The sequence below is a fragment of the Taudactylus pleione genome, unplaced genomic scaffold (assembly GCF_031769625.1).
Source record: "Taudactylus pleione unplaced genomic scaffold, aTauple2 ptg000095l, whole genome shotgun sequence".
Lineage (NCBI taxonomy): Eukaryota > Metazoa > Chordata > Amphibia > Anura > Myobatrachidae > Taudactylus > Taudactylus pleione.
Window position 1 is genome coordinate 2,894,224 of NW_028284497.1, and position 24,028 is coordinate 2,918,251.

Genomic DNA, 24,028 nt, shown 5'->3' on the forward strand with positions numbered 1-24,028 from the left:
AAACAAACCCTGTCTAAGTGGTGAGAAAGCCCTTAAAATTATTAACCATAACGTATACTCTGTATAATGTGCAGTCATATATATGAAGGCAAATAAAACTATTTACTGACCTTTGGTTGTGTCTAACTTTCAGCACTTAGATCCCGCTCATTTTAATATCAGCCTATTGGACATTAGTGGATATTTTTGTCCTGCACTGAAATTCATCAGCCATTTGAAGTTTAATGAGGGATATGGACCAGAAAAGATAACAGCCAGTGCAGGTTATTAAAATTATCATATTTAAATATAATGTGATAAAATTAGAGTGTTTTAAATTAAAGCACAAAAAATAATACATAGAGGTCATGCAAGCAAAATATAAGGAATAAAAGGAAAGGTTAGACATAGATCATTCAAAATACCAAGATGCAATATAATCTAGATATTAAGTATAATACTAATTCAGCTAGGTATGAAACAAAACAGAAATATGACATGTTGAGCTTTATATAGACATCCATGAGGTGATAGCAGAGAAAACATATTGATACACAAGAAATAAAACGACAGAGAGAGGGCAGGGGCGAACAATTAAATTTTGACATAGAGATGATACTGGAAACCATAGGTGATGAGTTCATCAAGGAAGTTGTGCAACAAGAAGAGGAGAGGGCAGGAAGGAAGGAAAAGGTAAAAACAGGAAAGGAGCAGTTGGAGAGTTAAGAAGTCATCCAGAAGAGAAAAACCTCAAAGGTTATAAATGGTGTGCAAGGAAGAGAGGGTGGTCAGTGGTGTCGAATGCAAGAGTGAGCTCCAGGAGCATAAGCATGGTGAAGTGACTTTTAGACATACCAGTGCCTTGTGCAATAACCTTCATTCAGTGCAGTACAACATAATCTGCGTAGCTCATGCTTGAATCATGTTATATCCTTCCACACTGTGTAGAACAATCAATCCATGTGTTGGTAAAAGTGGTATCCTTACTTTTGTAGCTAATCAAAACATAGGAAGATCACCTTATGGAAGGAAGTGACTTTCCCTTTTATATATTTGTATTAATGAGTGCTGGACTGCATATGACAAGACATTGCTTTGATATTATTACTGGAAGGAATGCAAAAGGAAAACAATCATCTGAGAGTATTTTAGTGAAATGATCAGGTTCAACAACAGAAGAGAAGAATGATGTGATGTATCTATTAAACTGGATGTCATGGTGGCTTTGCTTTCTTCACAGCATTGGGTCATGGATACTATTCTGACTAGGGCAGAGGTTCCCAAAGTTTTTTGAACCACGGTGCCCTAAAGTATCAGAATTTTTTCACGGCACCCCCAAGTTTGTCTGTTATTGAGAAATTCAGAAAAAAATTAAATAAAGTACAGTTGTAAAGTGAAGAAAATTGTGCTACCTAACATCCTTAGGTTCAGTTATGAGGTGGTGGACAGGTTTTCACTTCTGTTTGACCACATACAGTATTTACATTACGTTGACATAAATAATTTGATTTGTGCTGGACCATCAACCTGAGGCACCCCTGCAAGTGTCCTGAGGGACCCCAGGATGCCACGGCGCAGTTTGGGAACCACTGGACTAGGGTTAATATGTTTGGAGTTTTTAATGTTCTCACCATGTCTTCATCTGACAATAATTAACCCTACTGTGTATGTGTGTACATGGGAATTGGTATGATTCCCGGCAGCGCCTGTCCGACCAAAGCAGAGTTCCCGGCAGCGGAAGCTCGACAGCGCTGGAAATCCCAATCGTGGATAGCTAAGTACTGACTAACCTAACCCTAACTCTCCTTAGGGGTGCCTAACCCTAACCTCCCCCCCAAGTGCCTAACCCTAATCCCCCCTCTGAGTGCCTAACCCTAACCCCCCCTTCCCCGCTGCCTCAACCTAAGTTCCCTGGGGAGGTGCCTAACCCTAAGTCCCCCCAGGGGGTGCCTAACCCTAACCCTCCCTCCCCCTAGCCTAACCCTAACCCTCCCGGGGGGGTGCCTAACCCTAAGTCCCCCCCGGGTGCCCTAAACCTAACCAACCCCCCCTGCGGCTGTCCGCTCGCGACACCCGGCATCCCTTTGATCGGGATGCTGAGCGCCGGTCTCCCGGCATCTGGGAAATGTCAGGCATCTACATCTAGACGCCCAGCATTTCACCCTCGCCGGTATATGACAGTCGGGAAGCCGGCTGCCGGTATTAAGGCAGCCGGCTTTCCGATTGTATACCGTTTACATGTACTATAGAATATAGTTTGTAAGCTACTCTTGGTCAGGTATAGATGTGAATGTCTAAAAATTCTCTGTAAAGCAGTTAATATGTGCCTGTTATTTAAATAACTGTTAATAAACAGTAAATAAAAACTGGTACATAACAATCGTGAAGTTGAGTAGACCTTTATAACAAATAAAGTTAATACATATAACTTGTTTTTTTAACTACATTTGAAATGTCATATTACTTTGTAAACTAATTGAATTCAATAGTAAATGCTGATTGTGTATAACAATTATTAGCAATCTGATCATAACAATTATAAATCAAAGTCTGCATTGATTAGATAACAGTATCAGCTCATGTTTGCAACATTACACACTGCTCATTCTATTGTACAGATTGTTCATAAATTCTAGACACTTTTATGAACTACTGTAGTTACCGGCTTAAAATTAGAGATGTGCTGTTCAGGTTTCCTGAAAACCAAGCACACCTGAACTTTAAGGTTCCGAGTCAAATTGAGTCCCAGCTCGGATCACACTTGGAGTTCCAGGCAGAACCAAGTCCTGGCTTGGGTCTGCTATCAGTTCAGAATTTGTATTTAAAATCTGATCTCTGGTTTTGGAGTGCATGTAAATAGTGTGACAAGAATCGCATTAGCCGGGTAAAATCCATCAGTAGCTTTTATTGCTCACCACAGGCAGGTACACAGGATATGGCAGTTTCACAGGCAAGATGTCACACAAGTCTTCCAATACAGCAATATTTTATTCAGTGGACTCACAGGTCCAGGAGCCCTAACACTAGTCAACCCCGGGCCTATAGGCTGGATGACTATTCACCATCAGGCTCAGTTTCCCCAGTGTCTCTGCAGTTTTTAAACCAGCTTCCCACAGGTGTCTGTAATCAGCTGTCTTTCCAGGCACTGATTGAGGCACCACCTGAACTGGACATAACAAATAATGCCTTTGCTCTGCCAAACCTGGGAGATCTGGATATTCCACATTTACTGAATGTGGAATCATGCTGACCCTGTCACACTAGGTCTAAATTACATTATTTTAGCTGTTTTTATTATTTTGTTATCAATTTTGATGCATTTTTAAGGAATCTAAGACCGAACAAAAACCGAATCTTAACTAAAACACTTGAGGGTGGTTTTACCTAAATCAAAATACAATGATGAATTAGAACCAAAACCATGGCACAGGGGTCCGTGCACATCTCTACTTAAAACATGTATTCATTTTGTTAGTTTTATACAACTTTTTAAGGCAGATTTCATTGCTTTGTTTCTGAAAGTATATATCATAGGATTTAATATAGGTGCAACAACAATATAAGCTATGGCTACATGTTTGTCCACATCAATGTATTTATGTGAACTTGGTCTAACATACATGAACATGCAGGAGCTATAGAAGAGTGTAACCACAGTAAGGTGGGAAGCGCAGGTGGATAAAGCATGATGGAGGGCTGTGTGGGATTTTATATGAAGTACAGTATAGAGGATGAAAATGTAGGACGCACAGATCATAAAAAAGCAGCTCAACACTAAGGTAGAAGACAGTGTATAAAATACTGTTCCTGTATCAGTGTCCTCACCACAGGTAATCTGCAGTAATGGAGCAACATCACAGAAAAAATGATTAATGTTGACACCACAGTATTTTGTCGTGTAGAAGGAAAATGCAGTAGAGGTAGGAATGAGGAAGCTCACAAGCCAGGCACTCACTACCATTTGCAGGCAAGATTTTTGTTTCATAATAGTTCCATACTGAAGTGGGCGGCAGATGGCAATAAATCTGTCATATGCTAAAACTGCCAGCAGACAGTGTTCATTAGCTCCACAAACCAGAAAACAATATAACTGGACAATGCAGTAATTGAAGGAAATAGATGTATCTTCCATAATTAAATCACGTATCATTCTCGGGACAGTGACTGTCGTGTACCATATCTCCAGAAAGGAAAAATTAGTTATGAAGAAGTACATAGGGATATGTAGCTTTGGTTCAATTTTCACTATCATTATGATCATAATGTTGCTACATATAATGAACACATACAGTAATATAGCGAAAGAAAAGAGGGGTGTACGGAGCCAATTTGGGATAGAAAAGCCGAGCAAGATGAATTCAGTCAGAACTGACCTATTTCTCATTGTTCAACGTAACATACACAATCCTATAAATGCATTCAAACTTACTGAATTTCAATTCTAATGTACAGTGTACAGTAGGCAAAAATTTAGTAGGGAGCAGTGAAAGAGTAAAATAATGATTTTGATACATTAATAATATTTGTTATTTTTAGTATTTTAAATAATAGGCATACTTATTTATGTAAATCTAACTGTAAAATCTGAAGACATTAAAAGTCAATAAAATAACAGAGGAGCGAAAGTAATAAAGTTTGTAAAAGTACTAATTTTTCATTAATTTGTCGCAAATTTTAAAGGAATGATTTTTAAAAAAAATCAAAACAAGGTTGGTTATTCCTCTAGAAAAAATCACTGCTTTTAATCTAGTTGCAAAATTGTTGGAAAATCTTAAATTTTAATAACTCGACACCTATGTCATTCCCACCAGAAATGACAAGAATAATATAAAGTGTGGAATGAAAATCTAATGCTTACATACTAAAGAAAAAATCCTGTAATATTTCCAAGTAATTATAAACCTATAGATTTGATATTTGAATATAGCCTTGCCTCCTAGTAGAAAAGGTTAAGTAGACATAAACCACTCTGTATTAATCAAGTGCATTAAGTAAAATTTAACTTTTTGTCAAAATGGAAACTTTTGTCCTGAGAACAAAACAAACCTTTCCCAACATTTAACATGTCAAATTACTGCCTTATTTCCACTTATTATATAAACATACCTGGTGTACTTTACATACTTTGTTAGAACAGATTTAATTTGCTGTTTGCTGTGTTATTTCAAACAGGAATCAGTGTGTGCAGTTTACAGTAAAACTCCCTATTATAGCTCTTGGAAACATCTCTTGAGATGTGTGCCATAGAAACTGTGTAACACGTAAGCCAGATGATCAGGATGCACATATGCATTTTATTTAATTAAAACATCTGCTCCAGAAGACAAAAGTTTTTTCTAATCTCACAATGCATTACATAAAAAAGTATAGACTTATTTATCATTGCAGTAGAATAATCATTTACTCAAACAGCATGCACAAAAATACAGTATACTGTATCAATATGCTATGAGATGCTGAAACATATGTTGGGCACAAAAAATACAGGGGGCATGTCAAAATTCGAGAGGTGTGGCTTTGCCCACTTGAAAAAAAAATCACTATCTGTGATGCTATGGAGGGGGCATTTCTCCTCCTCTACAGTGGCCCAGGCACCCACTCAGACAAGCACAGAATCAGGTAATTAGTACTCACTCAACCCTCCTCTCAGCAGCTCAGTATATGTTTCTAATGATATGAAGAACTTGAAATTAATGTAATTTAGGAAAATTTTTAATTAACTTAGCATATTAAGGGGGGAATCTAATTAGACGTGATAAAGTGAAAACTTGACGCTGGAGAAGTTTACAAACAATTGGTATGTTTTGGTGCAATATTTTTGCATATTTTGTTTATGCGCGCTCCCGTTTTTCTCACTATCCAATTATTAAAAGATGCAAAAAGGCATTTGTGTGAAAAATTTGTAGAGTAACCTGCAAAACATACAGGTGAATTTGGGGAAATCTGTCAGTACCTCTTAAATTAGGGAAATTATATAGGTAAACTATTTTGGAGTGTATTAGTGGCCCTAAGAATGGTATTTGGGGTTCCTAAATTGTGTCAAATGGCTGTTATATGCATATTTGTATAAGTGTTGAAAAAATATAAAAAGCAATTTGTTTTTGAAAAAATAATTGCTGCAGTTAAATTGGGGGTATATTAAAATGGATGCTAGTATATTTTTGAGTCAAAAAAGTGCTCTCTTAAAAATGTTAGAAATACACCAGGTGCAGCCACCTGTAAGACACAGCCCCCCCCAAATAACTGTTCCGCTACTTGAAACCAATTTTCCACTACATTTATTTGTTTCATCTCAAAATTGACATGTCATTACTGGCCAAATTAAGCAAATTTTTTTTTTACCTAACATGTCATAAGGGGGGGTCCCCACATTTTTAAGCAAAAATAGGGATTTTGCACTACTTTTCACCTGCTCTGAGATAGTTACAACAGTTTGCCGGCTTCTGTCTATGGAGAATTTGCATGTGCAAAAACATCAACAATAGGATTGCATGATACGCATTTTTGAGCCAAAAGTTTTCACCAATCCTCTGCTTTTCATAGTTTGAATCCAGCTGTTGTATATGCACTTCTCAATATGAGACATCACAAAGACACCATATAAATAAGTGTCATGGACCCAGGAGAAGTATCCAAGCCTAGGTCCATCAGATAATTTGGATTTCTGTTTCTCATACAAACCACCCCACAAAAAAAATAAACATATTTAATGTTAAACACCTACTAAATCCTTTGTTGTCTCTCCCACCTTTCTCTCCCAGAGTGGTTTACATGCTACCACACTTCCATTAACTGTCCACATTTTTTTGTTTCATTATTATCTGTTCTTTTATCTTCATTGCCCTCTTTGTTTCTTGGGTCTTTAACATATATGTCCCTTTTTTTCCTCTCTAAATATTGAATCGACCCCTTTAGGTCCTCTATTTGTTGATTCCTTTACCCTACCATAATTTTGATTGTCTAAATTGTGCCTATTCCATTTATTTGTGTTTTTTTTACTTTTTCCTAAAAACATCTACTTGTTGAACAATTCCTGTAGAGAGGTAATAAGACTGTATTAACCTATAGATCTTTACCTTTAGCAAGCCACTTTTCTACTAAACCGTGACACAATTACATGTACTCAGATGCCTCCCAGGCTTCAACTCCAATTAATAAAATCCTCACTCTGGGCCTGTTACTGAGTTGAATGCAAAGTGGCCACAAGCTTGGACGGCTGCTGCCACCATATTTATAACCACATGTTTATGCAACTACAGTATACTCACATCTTAACAAGTATACAGTAGTTGCACTGTCAACTGTAGTTACAGCCATCATCATTACTATCTATCAGCATTTACAGCGGAATGGGTATGGGATGCCGGCACTTGGGATCCTGGCAGTCAGAATCCCAACACTGGCTTCCCGACAGGGTTTGGATACACACACATCTCTGTATTTTTCCTAACCCTCCTTCTCTCCCTAACCCTAACACTCCCTCCCTGGTGCCTGAACCTAACCTCACCCCCTAGTGCCTAAACCTAACCTACCCCTCTCTACACCTTAAACCTAACCTTCCCTCATTAGTGCCTAACCCTCCCCCTAACCCCGCTACTTACCTTTGGGATTCCAGTGGTCAGGATGCCGGCGCCTGGATTCTGACAAGTGTCAGGATTCTGGCGCCGGCATTCTCAGGTGCCAGAATCCCCTCGGTTGGGATATTGCCCACATCCCCTTACACCTATCCCATGCTGAGTGCAGGAGACCAATCTAAAACAGATGTCCCCTCAGCATATGCAAGACAGAATGAATGGAACTCTGGTGACATGCCTACAACACTCCCATTAATAGATTATTTTGCATGCACGTGTAATGTTGCTGCCTAGCTACCACCCAGAAATACTCATTTCATGGACACAGATAAATAGATGAGATTCTTATGACTTAGATTCACCCATTGATATGCAAAGTTAGATATATTAGATACTGTGCATACACAGTTTGCTAAAACTCTTTAAATGTGGTCACAAACGGAGCTGTATACTACTCAGAATCAGGCCCTCTATTGCCTGTTATAAATTAGGAACATGATGCCATTTCTTGTCTTGTAATCTTGTAAGATGGAAAATAAAGCAAATTTAGTAAAAAGAGGATGGAGAGACAGAAGTGGTCTCATGCTAATGAATATTATAGGTGGATTTCCACCCAGGGCAACAGGACCACCCAATTATTTTGACTAACTGGGATAAAAATTCTCATGAAGGTTTTTATAGTGTTTCTAAGACAGTTAACTCCCTTTGTCTGTTCATTTAACTGTGGGTGATATGCCGTAGAGCAGATGACATGAATACTACAGTTTAGATACAGGGACCTCCATAATTTGGAAACTCATTGGGCTACTCAATCAGAAAAATTCATTAGGGCAACCAAGTACATTAAATGAAATATTTTTGGTAAAAAGAATTTCCAATGAAGGAACAGCAGTAATACCTGAAAGAGATTTGACTAGGTGGTACGTCATAACCCAAATAATATTGTCCTCAGTGCTGATGGTTGTAAATCAGTGATGAAATCTATTGAAATGTAGGATGAATGTCTTTCTAGTATAGACAGAGGGTCTGATTCAGCATGGATCGCTATTGCGATTGCGGCTGCGTAAAAGCATGCAATTCAGCTGCGTAAATATGCTAATGTTTGCAACTGCTCAGCCAGCATAGAGATGCCCACTACCACTTTTTCACATCTGTAATACCTTGCAGTCCTGCGTACACATCAGTAACATCGAGTAACAGTGGCCCGTCACGTAGAATTACAACAGCTCTGACCTGTCTCAGAAATTGCAAGTCTCACTGAGTACACTAGCTGTGTATGCAGTTGCAGCGGCTAATTTATACACATCTATGCAACTACGTTCAAACGGACAGGCACACCTGCATTTCTCTGACCACTCCCCCATCACCACCCCCAAACACTGACATCCCTTCACTCACTCTGCAATGACCTTGAGTCCTGATGAGTACAGTTATGCGCACGGTGGCATTGCCTATTGTGCTGGGTTGCGTTGCTTAGCAACCTTGCATGTGACATGTGAGCCGTGTCACTTCCGGGTGGGATGCGTTCCACCTTGTGGAGCGAAAGCCATTTCCGGTGTGTGGCGCTGCGGTGCTCTCTCTGTTTATCTATTAGTGTGGAGGCTGTTGTGCCTCCGTTTTGGGCAGCAGCCATGCTGCTATAGTGGTGAGTATGAACTGGACTAATATTTACATTGTTGCTGCTTCGATATAGACACTTCCGGGCCTTGATTGGGGTTGGAGCCTGCTTAATTGATGTGGCTATTTCAGTCAGCTGGAGGGCAGTTGGGTTGTGGGTCTCCTTGGTGGTAGCTCTGTGGTTGTGAATCTGTCTTGACAAAGGTCTCTTAAGGACCGAAACGTCGACTTACGTTATGTGATCCGTGAGTAAATAAAAAAAAGTTTTTACTGATTGGTGAGTGCCCATCCTTGTTCGCTTATATATACTGTATATATATATATATATATATATATATATATATATATATAAAAACACAATTCCAGCAGAGCGGCACTCACATAAACTTCAATATTATCCGACCCTGGTGCCCTCCCACAGAATCCCAAGCAAGGGGTTCAAATATATCCTCCAGACATGGCGGCACTCAGGTACTGAATACACTTAGGGCAGATATAATGCCAACTTTTCTAGAAATTTTATTCCATCATCATCCTGATGACGATGGAATAAAATATATCGAAACATTGGCATTATTTCTGCCCTAAGTACATTACATGAGTGCCGCCGTGTGTGGAGGATATAGATACTGTATATATAGTTCCATGATCCGGCACTCCAATGGTAAATGTAGTAGCTGAGCCGGGTGCCCTCCACAGTCTTCCCCAATGTGAGACACGTTGTAATATAAGAATCCACAGGCGGCACTCCGGACGAAATAATGCACACAGAATCACATAACTTTAAAGCTATATATATATATAATTTTAGAGCAGACTCCTTCTCTATTAGGACTAGATGTGATTTTAAATTACTTTCAGCTAAAGCTAAGGCAATATTAGAATCATATATTAGCTGATAAAATTTGCGACTACACTGTTGCAGCAAGTGTCTAGTAACTTAGGGCCTGATTCAGAGTTGAACACTATTGTTGCAACTGGTGTGAATTTTGCAGGGGTGGATATGTGAAGATATGCTAATGCAGCAGTGGTAAGAACTTATACTGAGACGCCAACCTGAGCCACTACAGCTGTCCACAACTGTCTGTGTATACATATGCAGCATCAGACACAGGGCTGCAAAGAGCCTGGCCAGGCTCAGGTAATGGCAAGAGTGTGTGGCTGCACCTACTTACATAAAAAAAATAGAAACAGTATCTGGGTGCCAAGGGGGTGCGCGATCAGTGCGAACACTCTTCCCCTCCTATCTGGTGCAGGCAGAGGAGACTCCTGCTGCACTCAGTGGCAGCAGTTCACCACACAGCAGTGTGTCCTGGGTGCTGCTGCCCAGGGGCGGATTGGTCCAATGGGAGACCGGGCCACTTCCCACTGGACCGGCCCCCTCTGTGATCAGCAGCCACTGTCACACACTGTCACCAGACTGACAGTGAGCCAGAGCTGTCAGTCTGAGTCTGGTGACTGGGACGGCCCATGCAGAATGCAGTGCAGCCTCTATGACTAAAGCACATAGCCCTGCCCCCTACCTTTCCTCCCTGGGTCTGGGGCTACTCACAGTTTAGTAGATGTGCTGCGGGACCCTCTGGCCACTCCTCAATGGTGGGTAGATGGCTGTGAGCATGTGCATTCACAGACTGAAGCAAATGACACAGCCAGCTCAGAGCAGGACACATATCAGGGCTGGCTGTCCGACATTGCTTCACAGTGGATGGCTTCTCCCAAGGGACCAGCCAGCCTACTACTGGGCTCAAAGTGGGCTGCACATATCAGTCTTCTTTTTGCTGCTGACCTGCTCCTCATCTGAGTCACTGCCTGTGCCGCCTCCCATCACAACACTGCTCCGGCTCACTGCTCAGTTTTTACAGGGGGGAAAAAAACAGATACTATGGGGGCAGTAGCACTGTGTGTACTGGGGGCTAATATGGGGGCACTTTGTGTACTGGGGCACTTTGTGTACTGGGGGGTTAATATATGGGTGCTGTGTGTACTGTGGGGGGTAATATTGATGTGCTGTGTGTACTGGGGATTAATATATGGGTGCTGTGTGTATGGGGTGTAATATGGATGTGCTGTGAGTATTGGGGATTAATATGGGGGTGCAGTATGTACTGGGGCAATACTGTATGTTGGCACTGTGTGTACTGGGGTGACATGGGAGCATTGTGTACTAGGGGGTATTATGAGGGCACTGTGTGTACTGGGGTAATATGAGGGCACTGTGTGTACTGGGGGCTAATATGGAGGTGCTCTGTGTACTGGGGGCTGATATGGAGGTGCTCTGTGTACTGGTTGGTAATATGGAGGTGCTCTGTGTACTGGGAGCTAATATAGAGGTGCTCTGTGTACTGGGGGTTATATGGGCCACTGTGTAATGCGGTGGGTAATATGGAGGTGCTCTGTGTACTGGGGGGTACTATGGGCCACTGTGTACTGTGGGGTTATATGAGGGCTATGTGTGTACTGGGGGTATTATGGAGGTGCTCTGTGTACCGGGGGGTAATATGGGGCACTGTGTGTGCTGGTGGTAATATGGGGCACTGTGTGTTCTGGTGGTAATATGGAGGGTCTGTGTGTACTGAGGGATATTATGGTGGTGGTCACTGTGTATACTGAAAGGTATTATGTTGTGAATACTGAGTGACATTTTGGAGGGTGCTGTGTGTCATACTAAGAGGTACTATGGAAGCACTGTGTACACTGCAGCGTAATTTAAGTGCCAGGGCCAGCTCCAGGGGTGAGAGCACTCTGTGCCGGCTCTCTCTAGTGCACCCCTATGCGTGACCAGAAATGGGGGCGTTGCCTAATACCATAGGCCATGCTTCCTACATGACGTTATTTGGAGGTGTGCACGCCTCCAAAGAATGTTAGGCTGGGGGGGAGCCTCACTAGCTGGGCTTCCCCCAGCCCTCTCCCATCATTGAATGGATGCCGCGAGCATGCGAGGAGCATCCATTCAGACTCCAGGGTCCGGCACTGCTGCACAGTTGTGGCAGTGGGGGTCCCCAACCTCCTGATTTGACCACCCATGGGCCACTTCAGCCCACGGGTGGAACAGCGGAATCGGGATGTTGGGGAGGTGTACGTCCTCTATGGGTGGCACCCCTATTCCACCACAATGGTCGAACACCCCTAGAGCTGGCCCTGTACAGGGCGATGTGTATAATTAAGAGATGTGGGTATAAGAGGGCAAATAGAGAGGGTTTTAGGCAACATGAAGCTAGACCAACCACATGTGTATTATATTCACAGTTCGGGGTAGTGATATGATCAGGGACGTAACTATGATGGGGCCCGGCGGCAATAATTTAATAACTGCTGAGGAAATAAGGGACTGATTTAGAGGTGGATGCTATGCTGATGTTTTGTGCGGTTGAGTAAATTGTTTTGGACTGAGCATGCATCAGTAGTAGTGTACACAAGCCAACTTACCGACCGAGGTTGCAGTGAGGACATGGACACAGAGTGATTGACAGACAGGGAGCGTTTGCGGATCTTATAGGGGGTAGCAAGTAAAAGAAAATGCAGGCATGTTGTGACCGTTTATGATAGTGTAGGGATATATATATATATATATATATATCCAACAGATTTTCAAAAGTCATGGAACAGGCGGCATTCCAACGGACTTTAAAAGTGCAAAACGGATGTTATTCTACCAACGCTTCAAGGCCATGTCAGCCTTTTTTGCACATTTAAAGTCCGTTAAATATATAAAAATGCTCCCTGACTGTCAAGCACACTGTCAATAAAGTATCACAGTGTGCAACTATGGTAATCTACCTTAGATTGTGTGGTCAGTGTGGCAAAAATTGCTCCATTTGTGAAAACATCGGCATTGTGTACAACCCTGAATCAGGACATTACTAGAAGAATAGCCTTACCACATTCATTCATTCATTTGATCCTTGTTGGCTTTCTATATAATAATAATAACACACATTAGCTTATACTAGTAGTTTATCATGTCTAACTCACACATTTTAGTTATTTATTGGTTCTAGAATTTATAAAAGGATGGTGATTTTCCTAGACTACTAATGCTGCTACATCTGTCACACCTAATCACTGTTCTATACATTTTTTAATATTATATTGACAACGGGTTGGGTATGAAATCCTGGCTGTTGGGATGCCGCTGGTCAGAATACTGACAGTGGCACCCTGACAGCCAGAATCCTGACACCCATAGGAATGAACGGTAAGTGTTTTCCTAACCCCTGCCCTAACCCTAACACTCCATCCCTTGGCCTAACCCTATCCTCCCCCCTAGTGCCTAAGCCTAACCTCCCCCTTCCCGCATCCTATTTTTTTTAATGAGTGAATTTTCCAACAAATTTTATTTTTTAAGTGTGAGTTATTAAAATAAGGTTTTTTTGTGAAAGAATCATAATCCAATGGGTTGAAGTACTTAATATTGACCTTAGAATATGCTCTACAGTAGTGCATGTAGGGGGGGTTTCTGAGTACAAGGCACAATTTAGGTAAGTCCTATAAATTTATGTAGTGCAGCTATGGGGTGATTTTTCGGGAGTGGGTCTCCTGGATTGCTTTGGTTGGGCTGCTTCAGGGCATTGCATTATAATATTTTTTTTGCACTTTTAGCACCTTTATTTTTTTCTATTATAATTATTATATGTAACATTTTCACACATCTATTTTTCACCATACTTCTAATATATGCAGCAGCTGCTCCTATCTATCTAACACTTTTTTACACTTCACCTTTCTCACTAGAGTGATGCCCTAGGGGCGGCTCAGCTGGGTTGGTCTCACTCATTGGGGGAGATTCTACAGCTATCTATCTACTGTATATATCTGTCCATCTACAGTGTCTCACTCTTTGGGGGTTTCTACATTAATCTACCTATCTATCTATCTATCTATCTATCTATCTATCTATCTGTCTGTCTGTCTGTCTGTCTGTCTATCTATCTATCTATCTATCTATCTATCTATCATGTCTCACTCTTTGGGGAGTTTCTACATCTATCTATCTATCCATCTATCATGCTCTGTGGTTTTTTACATCTATCTACTGTATCTATCTATATATAGTCTATCATGCTCTGGGAGTTTCTACATCTGTCTATCTATCTATTGTGATAGGATCACTGGTAAAGTGGTCTGTGGCAGGTACATTTGTCCCAGATTCCTGTCTTTTGTGTTTTAAACCCCCAGGAGAAAGTCTGCAGTGTAGCAGGCTTGAGTTTCGGCTTTTTGAAAAGCCGGTTTGGGACCTGGGGGTTGTGGGTGAGAGGAGAGGGAGGGCTCCACCCACGGCCACTCCAGGTTTTGGTTCTCTTAGCCTGGTAACAGGCTTGTTAGGGTTTCCACCTGAGAGTGGCCAATATAAGCCTAATGTGTTTAGGGCTGATTGTCGCACCTGTGAGAGCAGGCAGGGAGTTTGCTCAGAGACACTGGAAAACCTAACTGTGAGTGTTGTGCTGTACCTTTGTTGCTGGTGAGGGCATTAGGCCCTGCCAGGTTCTGGTAGTGAGGGAACCACCTGTAAAGTTAGAGCCCGGCCAGGGCTAGGTTTTATGTTTATGGTTTCTTTTGTTATTTCTGTTTTGCACAATAAAGACTGGCGCCGACCAGCTTGTACTCGCATCCAGACTGGTGTGCTGCTTCCCTGCTGCTGTGTGTGTGTAAGGAAGGAGTCCCCTACCCAGGAGAGGGACCTCCTAATCAGACTGTGTCACACTATCTATCTATCTATCTATCTATCTATCTACAGTCTCACTCATTGGGAGTTTCTACATCTATCTATCTACAGTGTCTCACTCATAGGGGGATTTCTACATCTACCTATCTCTCTATCTATAGTTGCTCATGCTCTGGAGGTTTCTACATCTATCTATCTACAGTCTCTCCTGCTCTGGGGGTTTCTATATCTCTATCTATATGTCTATCTACTGTCTCTCTCTAGGGGTACTGAACATCTATCTACAGCCTCTCACTCTCTGGGGGGTTTCTACATCTATCTATCTATCTATCCAAAGTCTCACTCTCTGGGGGTTTCTACATCTATATGTCTATCTATCTACAGTCTCTCACTCTCTGGGGGGTTTCTACATCTATCTATTTATCAGTGGTGTAACTATACATTTTGATAAACCCATTAAAAAAGTTTTTTGCCCCCCCCTGCCTAAAAAAACTCTAAAACCCAAAGATTACATTTTTCTGCATGCACCTCTGGCACTTCTGAAAAAGATGTGTGGTTTTGTGATACAGTAATGCCCCTTACACATTATGCCACACTAAGTAATGCACCTTATAAAACATTATGCCACACTATAATGCCCCTACAACACATGCCACATCATAATGCCCCTTACATGCCACACAGTAATGCCTCTTACAACACATTATGCCACACAGTAATGCCCCTTACACATTATGCCACACAATAATGCCCCTTATAACCCATAATGCCACACAGTAATGCCCTTTATAACACATTATGCCACACTAAGTAAGACTCCTAATAGCACATTGTGTCACACAGTAATGCCTATTACACCCTACCCTGAAAGATCTACCTCACCAACCCTCCTCTCCACTCCTGTCAGTCCATCACCTCAGCTCATCACAGGTTGCACAGTTTATATGTCCATGTAGGACCAGTTTATTGGGAACATAGCTTATAACCTGTAAACTGTGTGTATCAAGTTAGTGTCCCTTATGGGAACATAGCTTATAACCTGTAAACTGAGTGCATCAAGTTAGTTCCCCTTGTGCAGTGCCCCCTTTAATAGTACCCCTGTAGTTGTGCCCATTATGCAGTGATTCCTGTAGTAGTGCCCCTTATGTAATGCCCCAGGTAGTAGTGCCCATTATGCAATGCCCCCTGTAGTAGTGCCCCTCATGCAATGTCCCCTGTAGTAATGCCCCTTATGCAATGCCCCCTGTAATAATGCCCCTTATGCAATGTCCCCTGTAGTAGTGCCCATATGCAGTGCCCCTCTAGTTGTGCGCATATGCAGTGCCCCTGTAGTTTTTCCCATATGCACTGCCCCCTGTACAGTAGTTGTGCCCAAATGCAGTGCCTCTGTAGTTGTGGCCAATTATGCTGTACCCCCTGTAATTGTGCTCCTTAAAGTAGCGTCCCTTATGCAGTGTCCCCTTAGTACTTACCTGACCCCAGTACTTACCTGACCACGCTGGGCATTGCTGACTCCACATGGCCGCCATCCATGCATTCACTGCTGCACTGACTGGATTTAGCTTGATCCAGCAGGCACGGCCACGCAAACTTCTCACAACATGGGTGATGTCATGACATCACCAGCGCACTGCATCACTGTGAATGCTGGCCTCTGAAGCAATCAGAGGCTTCTTTAGCTTCTTAAAAAATATTACATGCAAGTACAGATGTGTCCTTGCACATATTTGCTCCAGTCTGCCAAACATCCCCTCTTGGCATGCCAGGTCCCGTGAGCCTCTGCTAGCGCCGGGCATCTTTTTTGCTAAAAATGTGTCCATCTGGCAAACTGTGCTGATTAATTGATATGCGTCACTTGTATATATGTGTGCACCTGAGTCTGTAAATGTGACTTGGCGTGGAAAAAAGCTGGTGTGTACAGCACAGGACACCTGAGTGTCCCACACCATTGTTATTGTAAAATATTTTTTCTCTATATTTTACCCCAAGTTTTTCACCTTAAGATTGCTCATTGGATGCTAATTATTATTAAGTGTCACTAAAGAAAGCACTAAGGGATTGTTGTCCCACTTATCATAATGATTTACATACCTCTTACAGTAGGTGCTCTTTGACCTCTCCTTTTCTTCCTCTATATGTCCTCTCTAGGTGAACTCATCAACTCTTTTGACCTCCATTATCATCTCTATGCTGATGATACTCAGATCTACCTTTCCTCCCTTGATCTCTCCACCTCTCTACTGAGTCGCATCTCCAACTGTCTCTCTGCTATCTTTTCCTGGATGTCCAAGCGATTTCTTAAACTTAATATGTCTAAGAATGAGCTGATCATCTTCCCACCCTCCCACATAACCTCACTTTCCACTATTTCTTTATCAATTGATGGCACAACTATCTCAACTAGCCCCAAAGTGTGCTGTCTTGGAGTTATCCTGGACTCATACCTCTCCTTCAAACCACATATCCAGAACCTCTCACAGTCCTGTCATTTCCATCTCAAAAATATTTATAAGATCAGACCCTATCTCACCCAGGATGCTTCTAAAACCCTCATACACTCACTGGTCATCTCCAGATTGGAATACTATAACATCCTCCTATCTGGCCACCCAAAATCCTATCTCTCTCCTCCCCAGTCTGACCTCAATTCTGCTGCTCAGCTCATCTTCCTCTCCAAACACTCTACATCTGCCTCCCCTTTCCTACAAGCCCTCCACTGGCTCCCCTTCCCTTTCAGAACCCAATTCAAGGTTCTCACACTCGCTTACAAAGTCCCCCCAATCCACTCCCATTTACTGCACATCTCTGATCTCATCTCACTTCACTCTCCTGTCCGCCCTCTTTGTTCAACTGATTCATGCTGCCTCTCATGCTAACTGATTACTTCCTCCCACTTCTGCCTCCAAGATTTTGCCCGTGCTGCTCCCCATCTTTGAAACTAACTCCCTCTCCCCATCAGACTCTTCAACTCTCTACAATCATTCAAATGGGCTCTCAAGACCCACTACTTCATTAAAGCTTTCCAGCTCTCACCCTAACTTGCTGCTACATTTTCCTTCCTCCCCGTCTACCCCATTGGTGTCACACTTCTTTGTCTGCCCCTCCCTTTTAGAATATAATCTCTTATGAGCAGGGCCCTCTATTCTCTTGTGCTTCTCCCTATTTCACTTTCATCTACTTCTTATTCCCCACTAGTGCACCTAACACTTGGTTGCTTATGCTCTGCTGCTTATATGGGTGTTATGGTGGCTAATGTAGCAATGTATATTATTCATGTTCTTGTTCTGTATTGTATTGTACTGTAAGTCACTGGTCACCTATTTGTTTATGTACTTTGTAAGGCACTGTGGACCAATTGTGGGGCCATATAAATAAATTATATTAATAACACCTTCACTTTCTTACTAGTGACCTGTATATTATGTAATTTCTGTTTGTCTACATTGTTATTTGTGCCTCTTGTCTGTTGTCTTATGAGGAGTCCCCGCTGAGGAAAAGCATCCAAACAACATGATGATGTTGCCACTCCCATATTTCACTGTAGGGATGATGTTTAATGAGCAATGTTAGGTTTGCACCTCAAAGCATTTTGAATTTGGGCCAAAAAGCTAAATTCTTGTCCTATCTAACCACAAAACGTTCTTCCACATTTTATCTGGGTAAGTCTGATATTTTCTGGCAAACTCCAGGGGGTATATTTACTAAAGTGAGGGTTTTTAGAAGTGGAGATGTTGCCCATAACAACCAATCAGATTCTAGCTATTACGTTCTATAAGGTGCTAGATAAATGTTAAGTAGAATCTGATTGGTTGCTATGGGCAACATCTTCACTTCTAAAAACCAACACTTTAGTAAATAAACCCCCAGATATGTATGAATGTAAAACAAAGTTTATTAATATCAATGAAAATATGATTCAAAATAATGTGTGTAGGGCATTTTGTTAAAATTGAAGAACTAGTGGATGGTTCAAAATGATAGGGAGATACTGTAAGTCAAAAAGGGTCTATGTACTAAGCCTTGGATGGAGATAAAGTACCACCCAATCAGCTCCTAACTGCCATGTCACAGGCTGTGTTTTAAAAATGACAGGAACTGATTGGTTGGTACTTTATCTCTGTTCAATTTATCTCCATTCAAAGCTTAGTAAATAGACCCTTAAAGACTGGAAGTACGTTTTTAAACTTAAAACTTTAAACTTACTATGTTTTTTTCAACTTTAAGCAAGAAAAATATCTCAAGTACAAGGTCAAGGTAACACTGGTTGAATAACAAAAAGGTGAAAGTTCTACAATAGCCAAGTAAATGTACAGATCTTAATACAATTGGAAATCTGTGGCAATATTTGAAAATTGCAATTCACAAGCGTCATCCAACCAACCAAAGCACACTGGAGCAAATCTGCAAGCAAGAAAATTGCTCCCGAACAGTGTGCAAACCTGATAGGATTTGCTGTTATTACAACAAAAGGTGGTTCTACCAGGTACAGTACTAGTCTTATTGGAGCCACTACCCTGACAAGTTGTGTCTGATAAATTGGCCTGAAATGTAATGCCTGATTGTCAGGAAATACGGTCATATGTAAACCTGCTGATATTTCTATCAATTCAGCTTAGTTAAGTTAATTAGTTATGGCGTTAAAGTAGTTACACTTAATATGTCACTGAAAGTTCATGTGCAAACAACTGATACACATAATACATTTCATATTATTTAAAACTAGAGGGTTTATTTACAAGTGTCAGGTTGTAAAACCCAGGGTTTCTGATCATTTTTATGCCTGATATTTAAAAGGGCAATGCTTTTACTAGCAGTGTCTTCCCATTAAAAGCATTGCCCTTTTAAATATCAGGCAAAAACATTATCAGCAACGCTTCTCCATAAATAAACCCCTAAGACCTAGAGATGAGCGGGTTCGGTTCTCAGAGAACCGAGGCCACCCGAATTTAGCATATCCGAGTTGGATCCAAACAGGCTCGGAGGTTCCCACCTTACTCGGTTCTCGAAACCGAGGCAAAACCATAGAGACGGAAATCTTGCGATTCGCGAGCTTTCGTCTCTATGATCAATGTAGTATATAGGGACCATGCGACCGATGCCTTTTCACTCTGGCTGTGGAGACTGAACAGGGAGGGTGTGTAGTGTAGGGCTGAGAGAGGTGCTGGTACTATCTGCTGTGTCCTGGGAAGGTGACTGCTGATCCATTCTGGTCTCTGGTCATGGGGCTGTCACTGTGCTGTCTGCTGATCCATTCTGGTCTCTGGTCACGGTGCTGTCACTATCACTGTGCTGTATGTGCTGATCCATTCTGGTCTCTGGTCACGGTGCTGTCACTGTCACTGTGCTGTCTGGTGATACATCTGGGCTGTCTGCTGTGTCTTGGGCTTGTGCTGTGTCCATCTCTGGGCCCAAGTTCCGGACTCCAAAAGAAAAAAAAATCAGTGTCTTTAACGTTTTTATATTTTTCTGTGTGTGCATGCGCCATTAACAGGCTTAACCACAGTAGTGCACAAGAGCCAGCAACGCACTTTGCAGCCTTGTGCTACCCGACTACAGTCGTTCTTAAAAAAAACAATAAAAGTGTCACATTTTTTTCTTGTTTGTGTGGGTGGGTTTTCGCCATAACCGCAGTAGTGCACAAGAGCTAGCCAGCAACGCAAGTTCCAACCTTGTTCTTCTGGAGCTGACAAAAAATATAAATCATCATTTGTTATTTTTTCTAAAATTTTTGTGTGTGTGCACGACTGCACGTGTGTGAATTTTGTTACCGCAACTTGGCTACACTAGTGGTGATTGTGACACTGCTTGTAGACTGCAGAAAAAATATGGAGGGCTGTCATATGACAGGAGAGCAAGGCCAAGAACCACATGTTTTAGCTGCTGCCAGCAGTGCAAGGACATCAACTTCCTCAACCTCTAGGAAGGCCCATGCCCCAGGGCTTAAGTCACACCATTGATATGGTAAAGCAGGTTTTACTGAAAGTAAGAAAAAAAATTTAAAGGATATTTGACTTTAGATAAACAAAAAATTGGCAATATGTCATTCACTACACGAAGTGGCAAGGAAAGGGTAAGGCCTTGGCCTTCTTACTTTATGAAGAAGACTGCTGATTCTGATAGCCCTTCTGCTTGTAGTAGTAGTGGTGGTGGTCCAATTAAATATGTGAAAGTTGTTAAGACAGCTCCGGAAAAACCAACCATGTGCCCTGAGAAATCAAAATCACAAATCCCTGAGGAGAGTGCAAGTGTGTCTGCGGTTGCCATGTGTGAGCCCGACCTAAATACTTAGGTACTGGAGGATCCTCCAAGTTCCAACATTTGTGTGCCCTCTGTAAATGTGGGGAAGGGCAGTTAACATCTTGCACACGTTGTCATTGAGGATGCTTCTTTGGAATTGCACATGGAGGAGGAGGATATTTTGGTGGGTGAAGGCGCTAAGGATGATGAGGATGTTGATGATGAAGATGTTGGTGTTGAGGATGTTGATGCCAAGGATGTCCTTTGTGTAAGTAAGGCAACAGCTGTTGCCCATGGTTTGAAAAAGCCAAAGCCCATTGTTGTCATGTCGGGATAAAAGACAAAAAAAACTGCTTCTCACATGTGGAATTATTTCCATCCTGATCCGGACAACACAACAGTTGTCAAGCCATATGTGCCCATTGCCATGCAAGAGTGAGTAGAGGGAGGGACCTAAACCACCTAGGAACTTCCTCCTTGTTACGTCACTTGGAGCGCATTCATCAAATATCAAAGTGTACGTCACCAAGTTCCAAAACTCAAAATGTAACAAGTCCAATGTCACCTACCTGCTCCCTCTCTATGAGATCCAAGCGCCTTCGATCCCCAACACCAACACCTGCATCATCATCTACATCCTCAATCGTGATCGGAAGTAATTTAAAAAAAAATTGACTATTAAACAGTCCTTTGATAGGGGAAGTAAGTATAACAGCTGTCACCCAGTTTCAAAGAGGATCACTGACGCCATGACGGCTGTGCTAGTATTAGATGGTGAAATAATAAAAAATGAGGCTGATAGTGTGGAGGAAGTGCAAAAGGAGTATGAGGGGGAAATCTGTGTCCTATTTGATGCTAATGTGGATGTAGATGATAAGGATGTGGTTTGCGTAAATCAGCCACCAGTGGCAGCAGTTCTTGCTAATAATAACAAGAAAGCCAGAAAAGCAACGTCTTGGGTGTGGAATTATTTAAATCTAAATTCTGACAACAGTTGCGAAGGCACCTGTTCCATTTGTAAAGCCAAAGTTAGCAGAGGAAGGGACGTTAACCATCTAGGCACCTCCTCCCTGTTACGTCATTTGCAGCGAGTTCATGCAATTTGTTTAACAAAATTATAATTTGTAAATTAATAACAAGCAGTCCAGTATCAGCTACCAGCAGTTTGGACCATAACATGCAATCTCCATCACCAACACCCTCATCATCAACCTCCTCCTTAATAATTGAAGGTAGTTCTTCCAAAAAATGTTTTGTGGGGCCCAAAGAACCATGGAGTTCAGCCACGAAAGTGTCAGTCCTAGTGGCTAAAGTGCTTGGTTTGTTAAACTGTGCATGTCCTTTTTAATATCCCACATACAGGAGCGGATTGGGCCACCGGGATGCCGGGCCAGTTCCCGCTGGGCCAGTCCCTGTGGTGGCCGGCAGCCGCACGACCCATCCCTCACCCTTCAATGACTGACCCCGTCTCTCCCCAGTAGCACTGCCACGATCAGAGCTTAGCTCCGATCTGCCAGCTGAACTGCGCAGCAGGCCTGCCCTTCAGCAGTGTGTCCCCCCTTCCCACGGTCTTCTCTATGCCGACAATACCACTGCCACGATCGGGTAGCTGCTGCACTGTGCACTGCTTCTGCACAAGTGCAGATGCTTAGTGACACTGTTGCCCAACGGGGTAGCTGCTGCGCATGCCAAGCCGCAGCTGCTCCTCCCATAAGCCTTTGCGGAGCCCGGGCCATGAACACTCATGGCCCTGCCTCCAGCCCCTCCGCAGCCCGCCTCCAGCCAGCCTCCTTACACATGCACATACGCAAACTCCACTATGTGCAGTGTCCCCCTCCCTTAGCCTCCATTGCCTGCCGTCAGGCCTCTCTTTCTTTGAGCCATCTAATCCTGTTGTGGCTGCAGAGGATGGGGTGTGTGCAGCTGTTCCTGGGACTTAGAGGAGCGGTCCAGGACACATGGCAACACACTCCCTATGTCAGCGCGGAGAGAGAACGACGTCGGTGAGCTGAGATGACCCTGGAGTGGAGGCGAGTCTTGTTCAACTTCTTTCACTCTTATCCAGCCCTCTTATTTTCACCACCACTCCCATCCTGCCCCCTGCTCCACACCACCACTGCCATCCTGCCCCCTGCTCCACACCACCACTGCCATGCTGCCCCCAGCTCCACGCCACCACTGCCATCCTGCCCCCTGCTCCACACAACCACTGCCATCCTGCCCCCTGCTCCACACCATCACTGCCATCCTGCCCCCTGCTCCACACCACCATGGCCCCCTGCTCCACACCACCACTCCCAACTGGCCACCTGGCTCCACTCCACCACTGCCATTCTGCCCCCTGCTCCACACCACCACTCCCATCCTGCCCCCTGCTCCACACCACCATGCCCTCTGCTCCACACCACCACTCCCAACTGGCCCCCTGCTCCACACCACTACTCCCATCCTGCCCCTGGCTCCACACCACTACTCCCATCTTGCCCCTGGCTCCACACCACTACTCCCATCCTGCCCCCTGCTCCACACCACCACTACCATCCTGCCCTCTGCTCCACACCACCACTGCCATCCTGCCCCCTGCTCAACACCACCACTGCCATCCTACCCCCTGCTCCACACCACCACTGCCATCCTGCCCCCTGCTCCACACCACCACTCCCATCCTGCCCCCTGCTCCACACCACCATTGCCATCCTGCCCCCTGCTCCACACCACCACTGCCATCCTGCCTCCTGCTCCACACCACCACGGCCCCCTGCTCCACACCACCACTCCCTTCCGGCCCCCTTCTCCACAATACTACTCCCATCCTGCCCCCTGCTCCACACCACCACTGCCATCCTCCCTCCTGCTCCACACCACCACAGCCCCCTGCTCCACACCACCACTCCCATCCGGCCCCCTGCTCCACACTACTACTCCCATCCTGCCCACTGCTTTCCACTCTTTCTCCTAT

At 43.2% G+C, this 24,028-nt stretch overlaps 1 protein-coding gene across 1 annotated transcript in view; it reads left to right on the forward strand.

Moving 5' to 3' along the window:
* The first annotated feature begins 591 nt into the window (after positions 1-591).
* LOC148526480 (olfactory receptor 5V1-like) overlaps positions 592-24,028 on the forward strand; it is a 33,771-nt gene continuing 10,334 nt past the window's right edge. The window contains exon 1 of the mRNA XM_088470140.1: positions 592-672. Coding sequence (XP_088326266.1) covers positions 592-672 — 81 coding nt within the window. The remainder of the gene's footprint in view (positions 673-24,028) is intronic.